The 25,021-nt window shown below is 38.1% G+C and overlaps 1 protein-coding gene across 3 annotated transcripts in view; it reads right to left on the bottom strand.

Annotated features, from left to right (window-relative positions):
- Positions 1-385: 385 nt before the first annotated feature.
- LOC132267347 (glycerophosphodiester phosphodiesterase GDPDL7-like) overlaps positions 386-25,021 on the bottom strand; it is a 38,033-nt gene continuing 13,397 nt past the window's right edge. For all 3 annotated transcript variants that reach the window (XM_059768505.1, XM_059768504.1, XM_059768506.1), the window contains 8 exons: positions 24,579-24,875; positions 23,139-23,254; positions 21,937-22,450; positions 21,751-21,792; positions 21,270-21,551; positions 20,989-21,128; positions 20,278-20,761; positions 386-864 (listed from right to left, as the gene is read on the bottom strand). In XM_059768505.1, the coding sequence (XP_059624488.1) occupies positions 545-864; positions 20,278-20,761; positions 20,989-21,128; positions 21,270-21,551; positions 21,751-21,792; positions 21,937-22,450; positions 23,139-23,254; positions 24,579-24,875 (2,195 nt within the window). In that variant the 3' untranslated portion in view covers positions 386-544. The remainder of the gene's footprint in view (positions 865-20,277; positions 20,762-20,988; positions 21,129-21,269; positions 21,552-21,750; positions 21,793-21,936; positions 22,451-23,138; positions 23,255-24,578; positions 24,876-25,021) is intronic.

Here is a 25,021-nt window from a genome sequence, read left to right on the forward strand (position 1 = left end):
ATTTCAGCATTTTGAAAGGCTTCGGTCCACTCGAAAAATCCCTGGATATATTAACTACAAGACCATAATGATCAGAGGATTTAGCAGTGGAATAACTCACCTTGGATCCCAGTAAATATACCAAGCCACTCTTTATTAACAAAGACCCTGTCAAGCTTCACAAAAATTCGCTTGGAGAGGCCTTGTATGTTGCACCATAATTTTTTAGTTTTGCTCTTTATTTAGCTCTGTGACTCTGTTGGTTTAGTTAACTGTGGTTTAAATTACTAAAAACTAAGTAAATATCACAAGATAAAACTAGACCTATTCACCCCTCTAGATCTGTTAACTAAGATAAATTTCATGTATCACTTCCGCTTATATTGTCTTAATTATGCAGTTGTCGTGACTAAAATGTCTGATTTATATATTAGCACTCTTCTATGAGCTGATTACTCAGATTTACTATTATACAAACTCATGGATGTTAAAGACAAAGTCCAGTATTAGCTGTAAAATACAAAAAGATTGACATAAATTTTCACACAACCAAACCATTAAATGTTTAGCATCCCATAGAAGGCAAACTAAGGACCACAATTGCTACAAGACCAATACCCACATTTGCTACATTTGCCATGCCACCACTTTGTTGAGGGGCTGGAGCAGGTGCATTAGAAGAAGAAGAAGAAGAAGAAGAAGATGCAGCAGAGACATTGGAAATGGGAGGCAGTGGTGGATGAACAACGTCTTTAACTTCGAGGGATGCCGGGGCAGATGCAGGTGCCGATGCTCCACGCCTAACCAGGTGGATCAAGTCACCAGGCTTTACAGTCAAGATGGAGTATGGAAGCTTTGCATCATGATTATTCACACATGGGCTTTCTGCATATTACAACATAATTGATGTATTCAGTAAAGCATTACTTTAAAAAAAATGAAGAAGGAATGAGTATAACTGAAAAAGTTAAATATTCACAAACGAGATGATTTTCCCACTACCTTTATTGACAAAAGCAATCAACTTTAAGGCTCCATTAGTTTGGATGTAAAATATTTTTTAGAAAATATATTGGTGTTTGATTGTCCAAAATTCAAGTAAAATATTTTATTAAAAATGTAATAAAAAAAATTAAGGAAATTTTTTTTTTGGAACCTTTGCCAAACACTGAAAAATAATATATATATATATATATATATATATATATATATATATATATATATATAGATATATATTTTACCTGAAAATTTTTTACATAGAAAATATTTTCTGAGGAAGATATTTTACGTCGAAACAAGCGCCTTAATATAAAATGACATTAGTGTTCTAAACTCATAATAAGTGTCAACTAATAGGGATATATATATACATATACATATATATATATATATATATATATATTAATTTAAGAAAAGTAAAAAAAGAAGTGCATTTATCAACAAGGAGAGTAATTACCACACATTCACAAAAAAAGAAGTATCTATAAGACCTATTTAACCTCCCTTTCCCTCTGTATTCAACCCTATGTACTCTGATGTATCAGACACCTAGGTAACAAACCATAAATACCTTAGGGGCTCAGGTGCCTCCAAAACTAATGGCATGGCAAAACACAAACACCAACTATAACAAATTACAAATTGGGAATATCCTTGCTCTTTCAATCTTGATTGCCAAAAACCTATTAGTTTGAAGCATTTTTCCTGGGGAAATTACCTCATGAAATCCTAGTTCAGAGTTCAGACTCCACCTGATTATTCATCCTTACATATCTTCAGCTGTTAGTGCTTTGCTTGTTTGAAACATAAGTCTCTTTTATTTAGTGACAGTACTTTTGTCAGTTAATGGAGGGGAAGATCAGTAAAGGTGAGCTGCAACTGAGTAAAGAAGCCACTAAGGTGGTTCAGAAACTGTCTCATTTCTATTTTGCAGATAATCTAGTTGTCTATTTACAGGCTAGTGTATCTAATGCTAAAACTCTTTTGGATCTTTTCAATCATTCCAAGTCACTACGGGTTTGAAGATCAAATTTGAGGACTCAAATTTGATTTTCAAAATCAGTTAGAAGAAGCAAAACTGTTTTGACCATTTTGAAGTTCAAGAATGGACCTGTCCTTCTGACTTATCTTGCTCTTCCTTTGATTCTTCACTCTATCAAAAGAAGCAGGACGCCTTCATCTCTCTTTAGTTAGTAGAGTGGAGTTGATATGAACTATTCACTTTTCCTATGGGTGGCATTACTGGTCTTCAGTTTATAATATTCCCTCTAAAGTAATGAATTTGATTGATTCTAAGATCGGGGAATTTTATTCAGAGGTCTACATCAGGTAAGGAAAAAACTACATCATCTTAAATGGTCCAATGTATTTTCTTTTTCGGTAAGAGATTTTTTTTAATCCAATGTAATTTTTGCCTAAAGCAGAAGGATGATTTGGTCTTAGAAGGATCTCTGATGTCAATTTAGCTTTTAAATGTACTTACTTTGAACTATTTTGCAGGGTAAATTGGCTCTTTGGGTAGCTTGATTTAGATACAAGTATGATAGGAGGTTTATTTTGGAATTACAAGGCCACATCAACTGATGTTATCATCTGGAGGAGTCTACTTGCTGTGAAGGACTTTTAGTTATCTCATATCCATTTTCAGATTGGTAGGGGTGATTGCTTTCAGTTATTCCTGGATCTTGGGCTGATGGTATGAATTTGGTACATAGATTTGTTCATAAGTCTGGCTTCACTCTGGTTTGCCTAAGCACTCTTTTCTTCAAACCATCATTCTTGATAATACTTGGCATCCTTTGTCTTCTACTGTGATTGCTTATATTCTATCCTTAGGAAGCATGGCAGATTCAACTTAAAATCTGTTTAAAATTAAATGCAAAGCCTCAAGCAATAGAGTTCACTGGTTTCAAGTAGTTTGGAATGGAGCAGACCCTAGTTCTTTTTCATTGTAGTTTTTGTGTTGCATAATGCTATTCCTACTTTTTGCAATTGCCTAAAAGGGGATTGATTTTTCTTCAGTGTATCATAACTATTTCAAAGGGGATGACTCTTGGAACTCTGGTCATGGTATGTGGTTGGCGTTTCTTTTAGACCTTTCCTTCTTTCTTGGATTTGATGGACTGGTTTGCTGCTATTTCTGGTGCTTCATTGAGATCCAAGTTCCGCAGAAAGTGTGTTTACATCGATGGTTTGGAGCATTTAGACTGACAACTGCTAGGTTGAATAGGAATGCTGCTAACTCTGCTCACATTATTGCTTTGCAAGCTTGTTATGAGAGCCTCCACTATGTTAATTTTGGCCTACAAGACTTGCAGCTTCTGTTTTGATTGAACAAAACAGTTATCTTTGTCTTGATCTTACAGTTGGAAAAATCTGTTCATCATATTGTCTCAATGGAGAAACTTTTCCATTAATTCTAATGGAGACAATTCCTCATTTTCTATTGCTTCTCTATCAATTGTAAATTTACCTATATTTATTGTTCTAATTCATATGAGAGAGAGAGAGAGAGAGAGAGAGAGAGAGACAGGTTTTTATGTCTCTTGTATATATTTCACTCTTACACCCTTAAGCCTACAGTGGTTTATATAAAGGAAAACAAACAACCCTAATTATACAAGGTTACCTAATTACACAATGATCCTAACAACTATGGGTAATTACATAATGACCCAACATAAATATATATATACATAAACATTCTAACACTCCCCCTCAAGCTGGATAATATATATCAAATAATCCCAGCTTGGAATAGATAATCCTTAACCGGTTATGACCTAATGCTTTGGTAAACATATCAGCTAGTTGATCTTCACACTTCACAAATGGAGTAGAAATGCTCCCACTTAATATTCTTTCCCGAATGAAGTGACAATCAACCTCAATAAGTTTGGTCCTCTCATGAAATACAGGATTCGATGCAATGTGAACAGCTGCTTGATTATCACAGAACAATGGAGTAGGAGCTTCAACTGTTAACCCAAGTTCTTTTAGAAAATGTTATATCCATGTCAACTCACTAGTGGTATGAGCCATTGCCCTATACTCAGCTTCAGCACTAGATCGAGCTACCACCGTTTGCTTCCTACTTTTCCATGTAATAAGATTTCCTCCTACAAATGTGCAGTTGCCTGTAGTAGATCTCCTATCTGAAGGAGAACCAACCCAGTCAGCATCTGTAAAACCTTCCACCCTGAGATGACCATTTGATTTATATAGTAACCCAAAACCTAGAGCTTGCTTGAGATATCGGATAATCCGAAGAATAGCAATCCAATGTGGCATTCTAGGAGCTTCTATGAACTGACTTACAACACTAACTGCATATGAAATATCAGGTCGAGTGATAGTGAAATAAATTAATTTCCCAACAAGGCGACGAAATCTACCTGGGTCATTAAATAGATCACCCTCATCAGACACAAGTTTTGTATTGGAATCCATAAGAGCATCAACTGGACGACCACCTACCATACTCGTGTCTTCTAGCAAGTCCAACACATATTTGCGTTGAGATAAACTTATACCCTTCTTGGATCTAGCAACTTCAATACCCAAGAAGTACCTAAGTTTACCCAAGTCTTTAGTGTAGAATCGATTTTGCAGAAACAACTTCAACTTAGCAATGCCTTCAGAATCATCACCTGTGATCACAATATCATCTACTTATACCACAAGAAAAATGAAGCCAGCTTTAGTGCGCAGGTGAAATACCGAATGATCGGTCTGGCATCTGTTAAGGCCAAATTCTAATGCCGCCTCAGAGAATTTTCCAAACCAAGCCCGTGGAGATTGTTTCAATCCATACAGGGCCTTTTTAAGGCGACAAACAGTGTGACGATACTCCCCCTAAGCAATAAACCCAAGTGGTTGCTCCATATAAACTTCTTCAACCAAGTCACCATGTAAGAAGGCATTTTTGACATCCAATTGAAACAACGGCCAATTACAATTGGCAGCAATGGAAATAAGTACCCGAATAAAATAAATCTTAACAACAGGGGAAAAAGTCTCATCATAATCAACACCATAAGTCTGAGTGTACCCCTTTGCCACTAGACGAGCCTTCAACCGCTCAATAGACCCATCGTGAAGGTATTTAACTGTATAAACCCACTAACAACCAACCGTTTTGGAGCCCGGAGGTAAAGGAACAAGATCCTATGTTCGATTACAGTGAAGGGCATTCATTTCATCTACCATGGCCTGTCGCCAACCCGAATCAGAGAGAGCATCCTGCAAAGTCTTGGGAACAAAAGTAGCAGACACTCTGGATAAAAAACAAGATAAAGAAGATGAAATATGACGGTAAGAGACAAAGTTAGAAATGGGATGTGTAGTAACACACGACCGAATACCTTTACGGAGAGCAATAGGCAAATCATCCGTTAAAGGCGTCGGATCCGAAGACTCTGAAGGAGATGGAGGGAGCGAAGTAAGCGGTCGAGGTCGTCGAGTATAAACCTGCAATGGAACAACAGAGCGAGGAGGTGCGGAAGCAGGAAACGGAGAGGGAACCATTGGCATAGGTGGCTCAAAAGTAATATCGAGAGGAGTAGTAGAATCAGAAAAATAAGGGAGAAACTCAGAAAATGTGACATCAGCACTAGTGAAATAGCGTTGAAAATGAGGACTGTAACAACGATAGCCCTTCTGAGTGCAAGACTACCCAAGAAAAACACACTTAGTGGCACGAGGATCGAGTTTATCAAGACCGGGTCCAAGGTTATGGACATAACACACACATCCAAAGACCCGCGGAGTAAGATTAAACGAAGCTGAGTCGGAAAATAGAACAGAATGAGGAGATTTACCGTTTAACACTGACGAGGGCATCCGATTAATAAGATGATAGGCCGTTAGAACAACATCACTCCAAAATCATTTAGGAACATGCATATGAAATAAAAGGGCACGACAGAATTCTAGGAGATGACGAATTTTACGTTCAGCTACTCCGTTTTGTTGCAGAGTATAAGTACAAGATGATTGATGAATGATGCCTTTAGCATGAAAATAAGTCTCAAAAGGATTCGAGAAATATTCTTTGGCATTGTCAGTACGTAAAACTTTTATGGAACACCCAAATTGAGTTTTTATTTCTTTGCGAATATTTGAAAAATAGAGAACAACTCAGAACGATTTTTCATTAAAAACAACCAAGTCATCCGAGAATGATCATCCACAAAAGTCACAAAATAACGAAATCCATTAACAGAAATATGTTTTATTGGTCCCCATACATCTGAATGAACTAACTGGAAAGGACTAGCAACACGATTATTATGTCTCGGTTTGAAAGATACACGACAATGCTTATTAAGCTGACATGTTTCACAAGACAAGGACTCGATACGACTAAGACCGGGGACTTGACGCTGCAAAACTGATAATGATGGGTGGCCGAGACGACAGTGCCACCGGAAAGAAGACAAAAATGATTAAAGAGCCGTGGGAGATGGTGCAAGATTGAAGTAATACAAGCCACCTACTTCATGTCCCGTACCAATCCTCTTCTTCGTCTTGAGATCCTAAAAAAGACAACATGTGGGATAAAATGTAACGGAATAATTAAAAGATTTAGTAAGCTTACTAATGGACAACAAATTATAAGGGAATTGAGGAACATATAACACAGAGGAGAGGGACATAGAGGAGGTAGATGAATAGTTCCCAAACCCAAAACTTTAGTTGATGATCCATTAGCAAGAGTAACACTTTGAGAGGAAGAAACAGACTGAAAATCAGATAACAGATGAGAACTACCAGTCATGTGATCGGATGCGCCAGAGTCAAGAATCCAGGAACTCTGACTAGAGGACAAAAGACATGCAGGAGCACTACCTGATTAGGCAAGGGACCCCATGGAAGATGAGGTAGAAGGCCGTTGTTGAGATAGAAACTGAGCATACTCATCGCGGGGAATCGTGACCATAGCAGTCTCAACAGCCACATGTGGAGCAGTGGGTGTGGCAGAGAAAGAAGAATCCCCATCATTAGAAGCCACTTGATGTGCATAGGAAGAAGGTGGTGGTTTCCCATGAAGATCCCAATAGTAATTGACAGTGTGATTAGTAAGACCGCAATGAGTGCAAAGTTTTGATTCTCTGCCTCTGCCACGACCACGAGTAAAACGACCACCACCGCCACGAGAAGACTGAAAACCACCCTGGTTCACAACTAAGGCAGAACGTTCACTGCTAGGAGGAACAGTGGCACCACTTGAAGCACTCCCGGAAACGCCACTAGATAAAGTAGCACGCTGGAGTTTGGATAACATACCAGGAAGAGAGGGAAGTGCAGGGCTACCCAAAATCTGTGCACGAACAGGTTCATACTCTTGTGACAATCCTGTGAGAACACGAACAACATTAAAATCCTCACGTTGTTGTTACATGCTTCTCACACCAGAGGTGATGGGTTGATACAAGTTCATTTCTTCACAAAGTCCCATTGCCCGTGAGAGGTATTCTTCTAAACTGTGAGTCCCTTGCTGGAGGTCAAAAAAATGTCTACACACCTCATACTCATAAATTCTGGTTGTATTACCAGTATCTGAATATAACTGTTGGAGTCGAGTCCATATCTCCTTGGCAGTGTCCAGATACAACAAGTTGGAGCTAATATGAGGTTCAATACAATTCAGCATTAAAGAAATGATTTGAGCATCCCTTTGTTCCCATGAACTGAAATTAGCATCACTGTCTTTGGGTTTATCCTTAACCAAATGAGTGCCAAAGCCTTTGGCTTTCAGGAAAATGGCTACTGACTTGCCCATAAAATGTAATTTTTGCCATTAAGCTTGACTGAAGTCATGGGAGGATTGAAGGACGTAGAAGATAACAGGTCTGAACTGGCAGCCATGGAGAAGATAACAAAAAAAAAAAAAAAAAAATTGAACCTGGGAAAAAATTGCAAAATAGGCAGTCGGGCCGGATCTTGGTAATCGGGCCGGATCAGGGTAAACAGGGCTGGATCAAAACCGGGTCTCTGCTATCCCGGTTTTAGTAAACCAGGGTTGGAATAGCATAACCGCGTAGCCAAACACGGTTGTTCTTCTTCACCCACTGACAGACGCCGGCAAGCACGCAGCGGCGACGGCGAAAATCAGCGACACCACCTCTGCAACTTCCAACCAAGAGAAAAGACGAATTGATGAAGCCTCACCTCTACAAATAACAGCGATGGATGTCGGCGAGCTTGCTGACGACCGAAGCGGAAACAACACAAGCGGCCAACAGGGCTTCAGATCTGACGACAACGAAGGAGGCTTCAGATCTGACGACGACGAATGATGCTCTCAACCTGCCGGCGACCAGAACTTCCGGCGAAGACACCAACAACACACTCGCGATTCCAATCGTGATTCCAATCTCATACAAGGACAACACAATTGTTGTTTCCCACACCCATAAATTCATATAGCTCTAATACCATCTTTTAATTCATATGAGAATGAGAGAGAGAGAGACAGAGACAGAGACAGAGAGAGGTTCTGTATGTCTCTTGTATATATTTCACTCTTACACCCTTAAGCCTACAGTAGCTTATATAAAGGAAAACAAACAACCCTAATTATACAAGGTTACCTAATTACACAATGATCCTAACAACTATGGGTAATTACATAATGACCCAACATAAATATATATATACATAAACATTCTAACATTTATTAAATCTCTCGTATCTCTACAATCACTTTCCACTAAGTCCTCTTCCTCTCCATCTATTCATCATCTTCACTCTCATCCACACACCACTTTGACAATGTTCAATATGAGATGGGATCCTCTATAGTACAAGAAGCATGTTTTACTACAGCACATCTTGGCTTGTTGATTATATACCTAAAATAAGTTTAATAAACAACCCTCCACCTATTTCACTACCACCGTAAACCGAGAAAAACTTAATTTCACCGGTTGTATTAGTGACATGGTATCACCAACTAATTAGATACTGACACGTAGTGATAGGACCTACTAAAATAAAGCACTTTACTTATGTGACAAGATACAATTGGTTGGTGGCACAGATAACAAAGTATTAAAGGTACAGGGATCTTTCTCCAATAAACCTCCACTCATTCCATGATAACCTGCAGCAAGAATCGTACTCATTATCCTAAGGTGCTTCTCACTAGACATCATCTAATGCCTATGGCTTTCTCTTCTACCAGAGAGTAGTCAACACAAGACCTAATACCTTTCAACTAGCCACCACGGATCTTAAATCGATTATTTATACACAAGATGAATAAATAGCTTAGTTAAAATGAATAATAGTGTGTTTTAAGGTTAGGGCGGAGAAGGAGAAGAAGAGAAGAATAAAGGATAATCTGGTGTGTATTAGGTTCTACACACCTAACTTGAAACATAATTGTTGAAAAGCACCCCGAGCTAACGGTTTCATAAGGATTGCTGGCAATGAAGATAACGGCCAGATTGTCACAATGCATCGACATAGGAGTAGGAACATCAATACACATGACCCATCTCCTGAAGAAGCGAGCAAACCCACAACATCTCAAAGGCGGTGTAAGCCATAGCACGATACTCAGCTTCAGCACTAGAAAGAGCAACGACAGACTGCTTTTTACTGCGCCAAGTAACAAGATTACCACCAACAAAAGTGCAATAACCAGATGTAGATGGCCTATCAGAGTAACTGCTTACCCAATCAGCATCACTAAACCCAATCACAAATAACGAGGAAGAGGGTTTATACAACAAGCCATTTCTAAGTGCACCCTTCAAATAAGGCAGAATACGACAAACAGCCGCAAAGTGAGGTCAACGAGGAGCATGGATGTACTGACTAACCACATCAACAACATAAGTAATGTCAGGATGAGTAACAGTAAGATAAATCAATTTTCCAACTAGGCATCGATATCGTCCAGCATCGGCAAACAACTCTCCCTGTTCACCATCAAGTTTGACTATAGAGTCCATAAGAGTATCAACAGGTCGAGCACCTAAAAGGCCGGTCTCAGACAGAAGATCAAGAACATATTTTCGTTGAGACAGTGAGATGCCTTGACGAGAACAAGCAACTTCAATCCCAAGAAAATAGCGAAGAGTACCCAAGTCCTTAGTATAAAATTGTTGACCTAAATGTCATTTCAATTCTGCAATGCCTAATGAATCACTCCCAGGGAAAATATCATCAACATAGACAATTAAGACAATGGTACCAATAGAAGTGCGGCGAACAAATGCAAAATGATCTGAAGTAAAGCGCCGGAAACCAAACTCAATAATCACAACACTAAATCAATCAAACCAGACACGAGGGTTCTGCTTTAGACAATAAAGAGCCTTTCACAATCGATAACATAAAGAAATGCATTTTTTATATCAAGCTGATATAAAGGCAAAGAACAACGAACTGCCATAGAAACAAGAACCCGTATAGAATTAAGACGGGCTACAAGAGAACAAGTCTTTAAATAATCAACTCCATAAGTCTGTGTATAACCTTTGGCAACCAAACGCGCCTTAAAATGCTCAATAGAACTATCAGAAGGATATTTAACAGTGTAAACCCAATGACAACCAACAGTTTGTTTCCCTTAAGGAAGAAACAGTAAGCTCACAAGTCTGATTCTTATGAAGAGCACTCATTTCCTCATCTATAGCATGTTTCCATCCAGACATAGATAAAGACGAGGGAATAGAGATAGAGGGCAATGTAACAGCAAAAGACTGCGAGGAGGAGGAAACACGATCATAGGACACATAATTAGCAATGGGATGTCTAGTACAAGTACGATAACCTCGATGTAAGACAAGTGGTAAATCATCCATAGCAGAAGTGGAAGATAGAGGAACAAAAACCTCTGGTTGAGAAGATGACACAAGTGGTAAATCATTAGTAGAAAAAGTGGAACATGGAGGAATAAGAACCTCTGGTTTAGAAGATGTCGTGTCCTGAGTATAAGAAACAATGGGACGAGATTGAGATCGCTGATAAATCTATAAAGGAGATTATAAGGTGGATCCAATGGCATTGTAAGGATAGGAGAATATAAGGAAGGCTCCCCCTCAAAAGCACCAGATGATGAAAAGAAAGCATGGGACTTAAAAAAAAACGTAACATCGACACTATCGTCGAGACTCGAGACTATAACAACGATACCCATCTTGAGTATGAGAATATCCAAGAAAAACACATTCACAAGCACGAGGGAGAGTTTGTCTCGACGAGGATCCAAGATATGAACAAAGGCTACACAACCAAAGACACGAGGAGTGAGTTGAAAAGGTGAGACACTAGGGTATAAAAGAGAAAAAGGAGTTTGGTTATTCACATCAGTAAAGGGCATACGGATAATGAGATAACAAGCTGTAACAACCGCATTAGCCCAAAAATATTTTCGCACTTGCATATTGAATAACAAAGTACGAGAAACATCCAACAGATGGCGATACTTTTGCTGAGCAACACCATCCTGTTGAGAAGTGTGAGCACAACTAGTCTAATGGATGATACCACGATCAACACAAAAGGAATTCATGATAGACTGTGTATACTCTTAAGGTATTATCAAATCATAAACTTTTAATGCGCTTACCAAACTGAGTAAGAATTTCATTGTAAAATTTAGCAACAATACAAGGTAACTCAAATCTTTCTTTCATAAAAAACAACCATATCATTAAACAATAATCATGAATGAAGAAAACAAAATAAACGAATCCGTTCAAACTAGCGATTCTATAAGGACCCCAGATGTCCGTGTGGACTAAATCAAAGGACTCAACCTGGCGTCTTTGACTACAACTCGGGAAAGAACTACGATGATGCTTACCCAAAAAACAAGCTTCACACTCTAGAATAGAGGTACGACTCAACGTAGGAATATCTAATTGTGACTTTCTTAAGGATGGATGACCGAAACGAAAGTGCCAGTGAAAAGGAGAGACTGTAGCTGTCAAAGCTGATGACAAGACATGCCTAGGTTTATCATAATAATATAACCCGTTTTTCTCATGTCACGAACCAATCACCTTCTTTGTCCTAAGGTCTTGAAAGACACGTAAAGTGGAATAAAAAGTTATGGAACAGTTTAACGTTTTATTCAATTGACTTACAGAAAGCAAATTAAAAGGAAAATTAGGAACATAGAGACCGGAAGATAGTGATAACGAATCGGAAGGGTGAAGGACACCTTTTCGACGGACAGGTCGAGAAGAACCACAACCTAAAACAATGTGATGATTAATATGATTTAAATCAAAGAAAAGAGATGACGTACCCGACATATGTGAGCTAGTTCCAGAGTCAATGTCCCAGGACGGAGAAGTTTAGCCACATATACAATATTACCTGAATTAGCCAAGGTAGCAGTGGAAACAGTGGGGGTGGATGGAAAAAAAAGTTTGCAAATTATGAATAAGCTTGCTGAGTAATGAGTGCACCATGAGAGCCAAAATAAAAAGCTACATGTCCTGAAACACAAGGTTGTAGTGGTTTACACTTCCTGTAATGTTGTCCACTAGGATGGCCACCACCATGGGAACCACGAGAACCAGTCCGAAAATAAGATTTTGGTTTATCATCAGCCATGAGTAAAATTTGGACAAAAACATGGGGATAAACTAGAATTCCAAAGTCAAAAAATTGCTGGTCCAAGTGCAAATTGCGATAATTATAGGCCCAGTACGTCATGAAAAATTGTGAACCGGATTTAAAACCTAATGCCTTAGCAGAACCGGATTGAAACTACTAGTCCAGACTCAAATCAAAAGCCAACAGTGAAACTGAATTGCAATTCCAAAGAAAAATCTTAGAAGCAAAGAAAAACAAACAGCGTAGATTCAATTTCGGAACCGCAGAAGACCTGTTCAACTAACCCTTAGAGCCACATAAATTGTTCCAGATTCAATACATAATCCAAGAATCAACAACTTAAGTCTCTCCCAGTCCAAACACATCAAATAAGATGAAGCTTCACATGAACAATAGCAAAACCCCTATGAACAGTGCTGAAGAAAAACACCCAGCGTTAGTCCAGATTTACTAAAAAACTATGCAACACCCTGAATCTTGCAACCAAACTCAATTCAATGATCCAGATAGCCAAGACGATGTTGTCAGGGGCTTATTTGTTATTACTTATATAATGTTGGGAACTTATGTGTAATTTCTGAAACTTTTTAATATAAATAGAATGTGGTAGAAGGATGAAATTATTTTTTCATTCTTTCTCTCTTTCCCCATCTCTCTCTCTTTTTCTCTCCTCCTCTTTCTTCTTCTTATACTTTACTCTTGATTTGATTATCTCTTAAAGTCAACATGGTATTAGAGCCTGGTTTGTAAAGCTCTAGGTGTGTAGTTGAAACCTTAGGGCAAGTTTGTGTAAACCTTAGTGGGTGTGAAGGGTTTTGAAGAGATTCCAAGATGGGATTTGTTTGCAAGGAAGTAGTGTTAATCACATCCACACATACCTATTTTTGATCGATTGCAATCTCGATCGGTGTTTTTTTGGGTTCGCGTGGTTCCGCAACAACGGCTTTTTCTTCATCATTCACGATTCTAGTATGGTCTACTTTGTTGTTTTCTAGGGTTTGTGTGGTGACTGTGGTCGCTTTTTTATGCATCTCAGAAGACTACCATCTTTCTAGTTGCAGTATTTGTGTTAGAGAGGTAGTTCTCTGCGTATTTTTTTGCTGTTTTTGTTTTTGAGGATTGTATACCTAGAAACAGTTTGATAAAATGTCTAGCTCAGAGGTGATTTCAAAAGAAGCTGGGTCTTCTCCTAATCTGACTCCGGTGTTGTGAGGTAGTAATGATCACCATCCAAGCTTTTGTATTATGACTATTAGGCTGGATGAGACGAACTATATGGAGTGGGCTCAATCTGCTCGTATGCATATCACTGATCGTATGATGATCGACCATATCGAAGGGACTGTCACGTATCCCTCCAAGGGTGATCCCGAATTCAAAGAGTGGAGTGCAAATAATGCACTACTTATGATGTGGTTGTTGCAGTCAATGCAGCCACAGAACAGCAAAGGGTTTCTGTTTGTGAAAACAGCTAAAGAGCTATAGAAGGTTGTGGAAGAGACATTCCCAGGTTAGTAATTTTGCAAAAACTGTATAAACTTTAACAATAGATTTCAAGATTCAAGCAGGAAAACCAAACTCTTGCTAAATATTACCACACTCTATATGGTAAATGGGAAGAGTTAGATCACTACCAAGACTACATACTTGTTTGTGAAACTAATCTTAAATCATTCTGTGCTATGGTAGAAAGGAATCGAATCTATGAGTTCTTAGGTGGCCTACATCCGAGATACGAAAATGCTAGGGTACAAATGTTAGGCAGGTATCCAGCCCTTACTTCTTTTAGAGATGTGTTTTCGTATATTTAGGCTGAGGAGAGTAGAATGAAGGCTATGTCTGCACCTGTATACACTAAGCCTAAGCCAGAAGTACCATTATCTTAGAGGTCTGCTCTTGCCATACAACAATGGAACAAACCCAATCCTCTAAAAGGAGTGAAGCAGGATGACAAGAGCAAGTTGAGGTGTGATCATTGTGGGCATATGCGCCACACTAGGGAAACATGTTGGAATCTACGTGGTCGCCCTACTCCAGTTCCTGCTCATGTGAATGCTAGGCCAAGGCCTGGTCCATTTAGAGGGTTATCTACGGCACATACTGCAGAGCATGAGATTACTTCTATTGGTTATGCCTCCTCAGGGCCACCGAGTTCTTTGTCTGAGACTAAACTTAATGCTCTTCGACATCTACTAGCTCAAAATGCCTCCATTTTCACCTCTAACTTTACTCAGACAGGTACCTCTCATTCGGCACATCAGGTTTCCACATTATCTTATCTGGATAAGTGATTCAGGAGCCACTGATCACATGACTAGTATGGCATCTTATTTTTCTTTATACAGTTTATGTTCTAAAGATAAGGTTAGAGTGGCTAATGGAACCTTCACCTCTATTGCGGGGAAGGGCACTGTTTACGCCTCTCCTTATCTTACCTTATCTTTATTCTTTTTGTCCCAAAGTTTACTAATAACCTCCTTTCTATCAGTCACATTACAAAAGGCTTGAATTGTAATGTACCCTTTTTCCATCTTACTATGTGTTTCAGGACTTGGACACGGGGAAGATGATTGGAAGTGGACGTGAGGACAATGGCATGTATTTGTTGAACGCGAGGCCAACTTCTTATTATGTTTCAAATCAATCTAGTGTTAGGACTAGTAATGTCAATAAAGATCTGTTAATGCGATGGCATAATAAACTAGGTCATTTACCTCTTCCTGTTTTGAAGCATGTGCTGCCCCAGTTTGCTTCTGTTGAATCTTTTAAGTTAAATTGTGAAACATGCGTTTTGCCAAACAATGTCGTATTTCTTATCCTACTAGTATTAATAAAAGTACAACCTTGTAGCTTGTTCATTCTGATGTGTGGGGTCCTGAATCTACTACTTTGTTACTTTGTTGTGTTTGTTGATAACTTTAGTCGATATACTTGGCTTTATCTTATGAAACGCAAAGATGAAGTTCATTCCATTTTTAAAACCTTTCATAAGATGATATGTACTCGGTTTGGTTATCCCCTCAAAATCCTTCGATCTAATAATGGAGGAAAGTTTATGTATGGTGGTCTTGCCTTCTTTTTTGCTGATAACGAGATTGTCCATCAAACCTCCTGTGTCAATACACCACATCAGAACAGTGTAGCTGAGAGAAAACACCGTCACATTACAGAGGTGACTCGTTCTCTTCTAATTGGGATGGGAGTGCTTAAAAGTTATTGCGCTGATGCAACCTTAACAACAACATACCTTATCAATCACACGCCTTCTAAGGTTCTTGGCTATCAATCCCCCTTCTCTGTCTTACACCATCACACTACCTTGTTTATTGTCCCTCCGAAAGTGTTTGGTTGTGTTTGTTATGTTCACATTCATTATCACAAGGTCAAAATGGACCCTAAGGCAATCCAATGTGCCTTTCTTGGATACTCCGCCACTCAGAAAGGGTATCGGTGTTATAACCCTACCACTAGTTTGTCTCCATGGATGTTACATTCTTCGAGTCTGTTCCTTTTTTTTCCACTGCTCGAGATTCTCTACAGGGGGAGACTACTATACAAGTAGAGAATCCATCATCCATTCAGAGGGAATGCCCCCTTCCTTTGCCTGTTCCCATTCAGGGAGAGGTTCTCATTCAGAGGGAGGTTCTTACTAAGGTGCCTATGTCTAGTCCTCCTAACACTAATGATTTGCAGCAAGAAAACAACTAATTGTCTACACTAGGAGGGCAAAACAAGTCATTGACTCACCCCAGGACCAAGAAGCCTCCCTCGATCCAAGTAATTCCTCAGTTGACATTCATACTCCTAATTCTTTTCCCAATAGCATTCATGTTGATCTTGATGTCCCTATTGCCTATCGTAAAGCTGTTCATAGTTGTACAAAACATCTCATATCTCAGTTTATATCCTATGATGCCTTATCTGCAACATATCGTGCTTTCACTTCGTGTATCTTCTCTATTCTGTTATGTTCCTTCTAGTGTTTCAGATACTCTCAGTCAAACTCCATCGTAAGAAGCCATACTTGAAGAGATGAAGGCCCTTGAGAAGAATGGTACTTGGGATATTGTTCCATTACCTAGGGGTAAGAAACAAGTAGGCTGCAAATGGGTCTACCCAATAAAGTATCATGCAGACGGGACAATTGAGAGATAGAAAGCCCGGTTAGCTGCAAAGGGCTTCACTCAGACCTATGGGATTGATTATCTTGAAATATTTGCTCCAGTTTCCAAGATGAACTCTATACATGTCCTTCTTTCTTTGGCAGCTAATTTGAATTGGCCTTTACATTAGCTAGATGTAAAGAATGCTTCCTTCATGGTGACTTGGAGGAAGAGGTGTATATGACTATGTCACCAGGGTTTAAGCTTGCCAATGGTCAGAATTTAGTGTGCAAGCTAAATAAAGCTTTGTATGGGTTAAAGCAGTCGCCACGTGCTTGGTTTGAGAGGTTCAGCACTGCTGTGAAAAGAGTAGGGTACACACACAGTCAAGCAGATCATACTCTTCATCAAGAAGCACCAAGGCTGCACCACTGCCCTTATTTTATATGTCGATGATATTGTTATCACTAGAAATGATCCAGAAAAGATTCATCGAATGAAGTCATTCTTGGGGACAAAATTCGAGATTGAGATACTTTCTTGGCATTGAGGTGTGCAAATCGAAGAAATGGGTGTTCATTTCTCAACAAAATTATGTGTTAGATTTGTTGGCTGAACAAGCAAGCTTGAAGCTAGACCTATTGATATTCCCACTGAGCAGAACCATAGGTTTAATGGTGTAGATAGAGACCCATCAAATGATGTGGGAAGATTTCAGCGACTGGTTGGGAGACTGATTTAACTACCTCTCACGCCCCTGGATATTGCCAATGTTGTTAGTGTGATTAGTCAATTTATGCATGCTCCACGTATACCTCACCTTGAGGCAACTCATCATGTTCTTCGCTACCTCAAGGGTTCACTTGGTAAAGGGATATTGTTTGGCCGTCATGGCCACTTGTGTGTTGAAGCCTATACTGATGCTGATTGGCAGGGTCTACGATAAATCAACGATCTACTTCAAGATATTGCACATCTATTGGAGGTAATCTTATTTCATGGCGAAGCAAGAAACAGTCTGTAGTAGCTAGATCTAGTGCAGAGGCTGGGTTCAGATCCATGGGACATGGAGTTTGTTAGTTGTTATGGCTACGTACTATGTTGGGTGTTGGGTTATCCTGTTCGCGGGTCAATGAAGTTTTATTGTGACAACAAGGCTGCTACTAGCATTGCCCACAATCCAGTTCAACATGATAGGACAAAGCACATTGAATTCGATCGACACTTCATCAAGGAAAAGCTTCGGCTTGGGCTGACTTGGACTCCATACGTCAACAGACATGATCAGGTTGCTGTTGTTTTTACTAGGTGTGTGAGCAAAACTTGCTTGCAAAATATGTTAGTCAAGATGGGTATGATAGATATCTTTACACAAGCTTGAGGGGGAGTGTTGTCAGGGGCTTATTTGTTATTACTTATATAATGTTGGGTGCTTATGTGTAATTTTTGAAACTTATTAGCATAAATAGAATGTGGTGGAAGGATAAAAGCATTCTTTCATTCTCTCTCTCTTTCCACATCTCTCTTTTTATATCCTCCTCTTTCTTTTCTTTTTCTTCTTCTTCTTATACTGTACTCTTGAATTGATTATCTCTTAAAGTCAACAGACGCATCCCTCTGTGTTGGATTGAAGCAAAGGAAGCAGCCAAAAAACCCACAAAAACGGATCAACAAAAAATGGACCAAAATTCAGAAAAAGTTACGAAAAATGGAAAGTCAACTCAAACAACCTCAGAATGGAGAACAAACACCACCATAATTATCAGAAAATGCAGGAGAGGGTTTTCGACCTGTAAATGCTGACATCAACATGACATCATGCTGACATCAGCATGTGGACTTTGACTATCAACCTGCTTATTTACAGAAATTTTCTCTGGACGTGTTCCTGGATTCAAAACCTTGTTCTGATACCAAATTAAAGTGAATAATAGTGTGTTTAAGGGTTAGAGAGGAGAAGGAGAAGGAGGAGAATCTGATGTGTGTATTAGGTGCTACACACCACCTCTCCTATTGATATTAAGCAAGCAAAAATTACAGTAATGTCCTTAATAATCAAAAATAAACTCTAACAAGCTTTACGAAACAAAACCACCAGGACTTGGTTTCCTCTCACCTACTAATGAAAATAGTTAGTTGCAAGTGGGTATACAAAACCAAACGATAAAGCTCGACTATTGGTTAAATGATTTCATCGAGAACCTGGAATTGACTTTGGTGACACATCCATCACTGTTACTAAACTGCCCCAATTTGAACTCTGTTGTCGCCATATCATTTAATTGGCCAATCCAGAACCAGGCAGCTCAAATGTAAAAATTTTATTTTTGTATGGTCTTCTTAAGAAGAGGATATTATGTGCAACAAGCACCAGGTTTTGTAGATTGAAGGTCACCATCTTATGTATCCAAGCTTCAAAAAGCTATTTATGCTCTTTGACAAGCACCAGGTTTTGTAAATAGTGTCCATAACCTATTCTTATTAGCCTAGCTGTTATAGCACCCTTTCTTCTCTCAGCTAACACTGGGATGTTTGACCTATGCCAAAGAAACCTCATAATTACTCATTCAAATGATAATTGGCCTGGTAGCCCGACTAGTATTCACGGCTTAACCACTAACTAGTATATCTTCTTCTTATGTTAAAATGTTATGACAAGGGCCGGTTCGAAGAAATAACTTAAGTTTTCTCGCTCAAGGGCTGAAGCAAAATACTTTGGTTGTCAGTATTTCTGAATTACTCTGGTTATCTTACGCTCATAAGGACCTCCTTGTCTTGGTCAAGTCAAGTATGGTGGTTCACTGTGACAACCTCAGCAATTACTTATATGGTATTATACTAGTTTCGTGTGCTATCTAAAGATAATTGAGGTTAACTATCATTTTGTTTACACTTGGATTTTGATGGTCGATTTGAAGTTCAAATCATCATATCTTCTTCATAATTAGCTGACATGTTCACCAAAGGACTTCCACAACAAACATCCATTGACCAACCTAAGATGCTTCTTGATCCGAGTAACAATTTTAGGAGAGTAATAGAACAAATGATCATGCTACTGAATTCCTCAATTCAATCATAGACTATTGCATTATCTGTGGCTAAATCTACTCAATGATTTAGTACTACTTGCATTGGATTTTGAAGCTTTTCTTGTACAAAATTCTGTAACGTATTTTTTGAAACTTTTCTTGTACACAATTTTATAATGACAATGAGGGTGAGCCTTGGTGCAACGGTAAGGTTGCTCCACTGTGACCTGCAGAGGTCACGGGTTTAAAACAAGAAAACAGCCTGTGGAGGGTTGCACTCTTCTGACCCTCCCCATAAGCGCATAGCTACACTCATATGTAGGCAGGATGTAAGTCTTTAATATTATTTATGCTATATTAATTTGCATATTTAGATGTTCCTTACTCTTCTAGATCATTGTGCAAAGCTAATTTCTCACTTGGTCAAGTTTTGTGCCTACTTAATTCCCTTTTGTAGTTTTTTTAATGACATGTTCTAGATTTCAAAATGTACTTCGTGGTTGGAAATAGAATTTCACATATAAACTAAATGAAGCATTGAATTCATAGTGATGAAAAGCTTTATAGCTAGTTACACTTACTCATGAATGCAGTTGCAGTTGCTGGAAACTCTGTTATGATCCCATCAACTTTAAACGCCATAATGAAAGAAGCCAGCTCCACCATTGGATCCGCAAAATAATCAAATGCTAATGAAACAAATTCATTTCTGAATACAGATACGTACACCGATACATTTGCCTTGTGCATTTCCTCAACAATGCTTGTATTACTGACGGTGTAAAATTGGGAAGTTGTAATGATGGAGGATCTGCGAAGGTTAACTGCATCCGCGAACTTCTTGATTTCCTCCACCGTTTTCGTAGGTACGTCACTTATTGATTTATCGATAGACAATACTCTTTTATAAGTTGGGACATTACTGAACTTAGATAGTACTGCACTGTCATCGGATTGGATCAAAACTTGTTTGGTGGATTCCTTGTCAAATGAGGCATTTCTCAAAGCAGAAGCAACAGCATCAGTTACGCTAAGACCCTTCTTTGATGCCAAGTACGAAGCATTCTTAGGGAGAACAGTGGAAGCTAGCATTAGATTAATGATACTTCAAGACACAAAATATATATACCATTTATTTTTTTATTTTTTTAGCTGAAACAATTAATTAGTAGATCTCAAATGCCCTTAATAGCTAGGCATGCATATTATATAATTTTCATATTAAATGTGAAAATTAAGCACTATATAAGACATGCTGACCAAACACAAATTAAAGCTAGCTTAATATATACCCGTATGTTGATTAAGATTCCTTCAACAGCCGTTTTCTTGGAAAAATCCAGAAATTCTGGGAGAGTCATAAATTTACCCTGGTTTTTATTTGCTGGATTTCTTAATAAGCCCTCTTGTGGGAATGGTAGCTTTATTTGAGCTGAAAAGAGAAATTAAGACAATCCATCAGTCAAGATCCAATAATATATATCATATAAATAAAATATGTATAATGAAATAATTAAATTGGGAGGGAATTAATTCAGAGAGCTAGCTAGGCTTAGAAGAAGAAGAAGTTTACGCTTCAAGGTTTTAATTTCAGTCCATGTGAGATCAAATGAGAAAATTCCACTTTGTTTTTGAATTTCAGGGACCATAGCAGATTTAGATGTGAAACTAGTCAATGCAGTAGTGTCTCCCGAGAGGTCAGCTGAATGCATACAGAATGGCACTCCATCTTTTGACATTTGAACCGAGCAATCTATTATGTGTGCCCCATCATCTACTGCTTGCTCATAAGCCAGATCAGTGCAGGCAGAGTAAACCCCACTCGCTCCGTTGTGTGTTATGATTAAAGCTTTTCCTGGTTAAAACAAAAAATATATACATATATATTCCTAAAATCAACAACTGAACTACTGCTATGCATGCATGCAGGTAGGCAGCTCTTACAATTCATTACGTCTCTTTATTGTATTGCATTGTACATATAAATTATTTTCAGAGCTAGGTAAGTTCACATGCGATTACATTAGATCAGTAAGTAATTTTAATTACTTTACCTTTATCAGGCTTGCTTGCATTTTTGTTATTCACCAAGCATGCTGCAACCAAGAGAATGGATTGTAATTTTCAATTATTAGCAAGTGAAACATGTACATTGGGGACGTACAGAAAATATATACAAATACAAAATACTAGATAGCTAATTAATCATAAAAAATGAAAATAGTAGCTAGTGTACCTACCAATTGATTCGGATGCAGTGGAAGGGAAATCAGTGATAAAGCCATCAACTGAAAAGTGGGAATTATCAATAAACTGGAGGTACTCAGCTGTTGGATCGTAGCTGTAATTAAAAGCTCCTATCATGTCATTTGCAAATCCAGAAACGAACACTTGTAGACCTTCCTTGTGAGCATCGCCTACCAGACTAGTTGGAGCAGCTTCTAAATAGCGGTCTTTATTGACGGGCCAAATGTATTCTTTGGGGATGATAATTCCCGAAGCGAATGACTTTATGGAAGAAAGATCTTTGAGTATGGAAAGATATGGTTTTTGTGTTGTGGGTTCCACTGCACCACCTTCTAGGAACCGGAAAACTAGTTTTGTTTGTGGTGGTTTGTTGTTCCCTAACTTGCCACTCATGTGCTTCAAGAAACCAATGTCCGGAGACGAAATGTACAGTATGGGCATAGATTTCATTGCATCTTGAACACATAATGCAGGGTCCAGCTTGTTGTCAGTATAGAATTTGTTGTTCTGCAACATATCAGAATTCAAAAATGTATGTTAGTACGCGTGTAAATGAATGATGTACAATAATAAAAAAAAGATCAAACATGTTGGGGACTATTTGGTAACACTGTTTTTTTTTTTTTTTCTCCTTTTTGATGTGCTGTTATTTCTGTGAAAAACGGAGGCAATGATTCTGTTGAGCAATTCATGAAAAACGGAGCTGAGCCACTACTATACAATATAAAACAGAAAACTTCCTGCAGCACCAAATTGGTGCTTTCAAAAATATAAAGAAGTTGACAGCTCATTTTGGGGTTTTCTTTTCTTTTGTTTTTTTTTTTTTTTTAATGGCAGCAGAAAATTGATAATGACATCATCACCAAACAGGGCCTAAGTCCAGATGATATGATATGATCTCTCCATTCAAAAAAGAAGGTTGAGAGTTCGAGCTGCCCGCGATCATGTTGTGGGTAATGAGCTAGGTGTGTTTGTTGTAATTTCCATGTGTGTGTGTGTGTGTGTGTGTGTATATATATATGCACAGTTAGCTAAACGTGTGTTTTTGATAATATATTATTAGTTATTTTGAGAAAGTTTTAGATTACATGTATGGTACTAGAGAATGCGAGCAGCTTGTAATTAAAGGGGAGAGAGAGAGAGAGAAAAATAGAGAGAGAGAGAGAAAAATAGAGAGAGAGAGAGACAGACCGACCTGAACATTCACCCACACTGCTGCTGGTTGTTTAGTAATTTTTCCTAAGGCTTCAAGGGGAAGCATATGCGATAGGCCATCAAACTCCAATGGTCGACTACCTACATTCTGAGTCACTGTGGAAGAATATAACAAGTTTAAAAAAAAAAAAAATTGTATATATGATTTGAAAGCCCTCAAGAGGAAAAGAAACAAAAATAATAATAATGAAACATTAAGAGCTTTGTTTCTTTTCCTTTTCTTTTTTCTTTTTCTTTTTTTTCTTTTGAAAAGTTAATTGTATAAATATATTAGAGATTACAAGAGTGGGCTGAGAGACCCAAAAGTTAGTCCATAAACGTAGGCCTAACTGAGAATGTCAAGACCACTAGAAGGCCCAAAACTAACTGCATAACCGTTAACCACTAACTCCTAAATTCCTAATCTGTAAGACGTAGTTAAAAAAAAAAACTCCGTTTTTAGATAATTATAATCTCTCAAAATAACTTTTTTACTTTCACAGTTCTAAAACTTCACCAAACACCAACGGGCCAGTAGCCTAGCGGTACCAAGCTCCTACTTTCCAAAGGGAGGTAAGGGGTTCGAACCTCGGTGGAGGCGCGTGTGTGTGATTACCAACTAGGAAAAAAAAAATTCACCAAACAATACCATCTTTACAAGACCGTCCCATGTGGGACCCTTAAAACCCATGACATTGAATAGTGAAGTAAATTTGGAAATTTATATACTCTCTCCGTTTAGTTTATTTTTCCCTTTTAGCATGTCCCAAATTAATTGTTCCTTTTGAAAAGTCAAACAAAATAAATGCAATCTTTCTATAATTACCCTTTTAAATTTTCAAAAATCTTCTATAATTACCCTTTTACTTTTGAAAGGACAATAAAGTAATTTGAAAAGAGGACAATGCATGTCCCCTTATTAAGGCAAACGATGGACAAGTAATATGGAATGGAGGGAGTACAAACTTAAATAATTAATGTACTTCCTTTGCTGCTTGGAATCCAAAAAACAAAACAAACAAAAGAGCCTTGATTGGGCATTCCAAAGTCTAATGCATCTGAGTGTCATGATGATGTCATCCCTTACTCACGTATAAAAATGTGGGATACATCCAATATTATTTTCAAAAGGAAAATACATTCTTGTTGAGACACGCATGGCAGTACATATGTGTGTGTATATACATACATAACAAGTAATGATCTCTTACTCACCGCTGAGCAAAAAACTTCTCCACACCAAGCATGGTAAACGTTAAATATGATTTAAGTGTAAAAAACGTAATTACCAATATATATATATATATATATAACAATTATATCCAACAGTTACCATACATGGTATGGATAAATTTCTTGCTATCCGTTAAGCAAGAAATAATTTTTCTATATGTCACACAATTTAATTAAATATATAATGAAAAGAATAATATAGACTTACATGTGACATTAGAAAGTAGTTGTTCAGCCGTATAATCCAAGGCAAACCAGCCGCGAAGTTCCTGTCCACTAACATTGTAGGACTTTTGTCCATTGGGGAAGACATGAGTTATGATCGTTGAATTGTCAAGCCTTACACCCGACTGGCACACGCCCTTACCATCTTTTGTTAGCTGTAGATCACAGAACAGTATCACATTGGGCAAGCTCGTCTGTAGTGCAAATTTATATGCAAGCTCACCCCCTTCTGCAAAAAGCCCTGAGTATCCACCACGCGCTATTACAAGAGGACTCTCCCCTGCAAAGTAGGTGTGTCAGTTTTTTTTTTTTTTTTTTTTTTTGGTCAATGTAAATCAAAAAATACAATTAATATTAATTCAAAAACATAATTTAAATTTACCCTCTTTTAGTTTAAGAATATATTAATAATAAAACAAATAAAAC

Source organism: Cornus florida, unplaced genomic scaffold (genome assembly GCF_030987335.1).
Source record: "Cornus florida cultivar Cherokee Brave unplaced genomic scaffold, ASM3098733v1 CherokeeBrave_3.0.0_Hap2_Chr07, whole genome shotgun sequence".
Lineage (NCBI taxonomy): Eukaryota > Viridiplantae > Streptophyta > Magnoliopsida > Cornales > Cornaceae > Cornus > Cornus florida.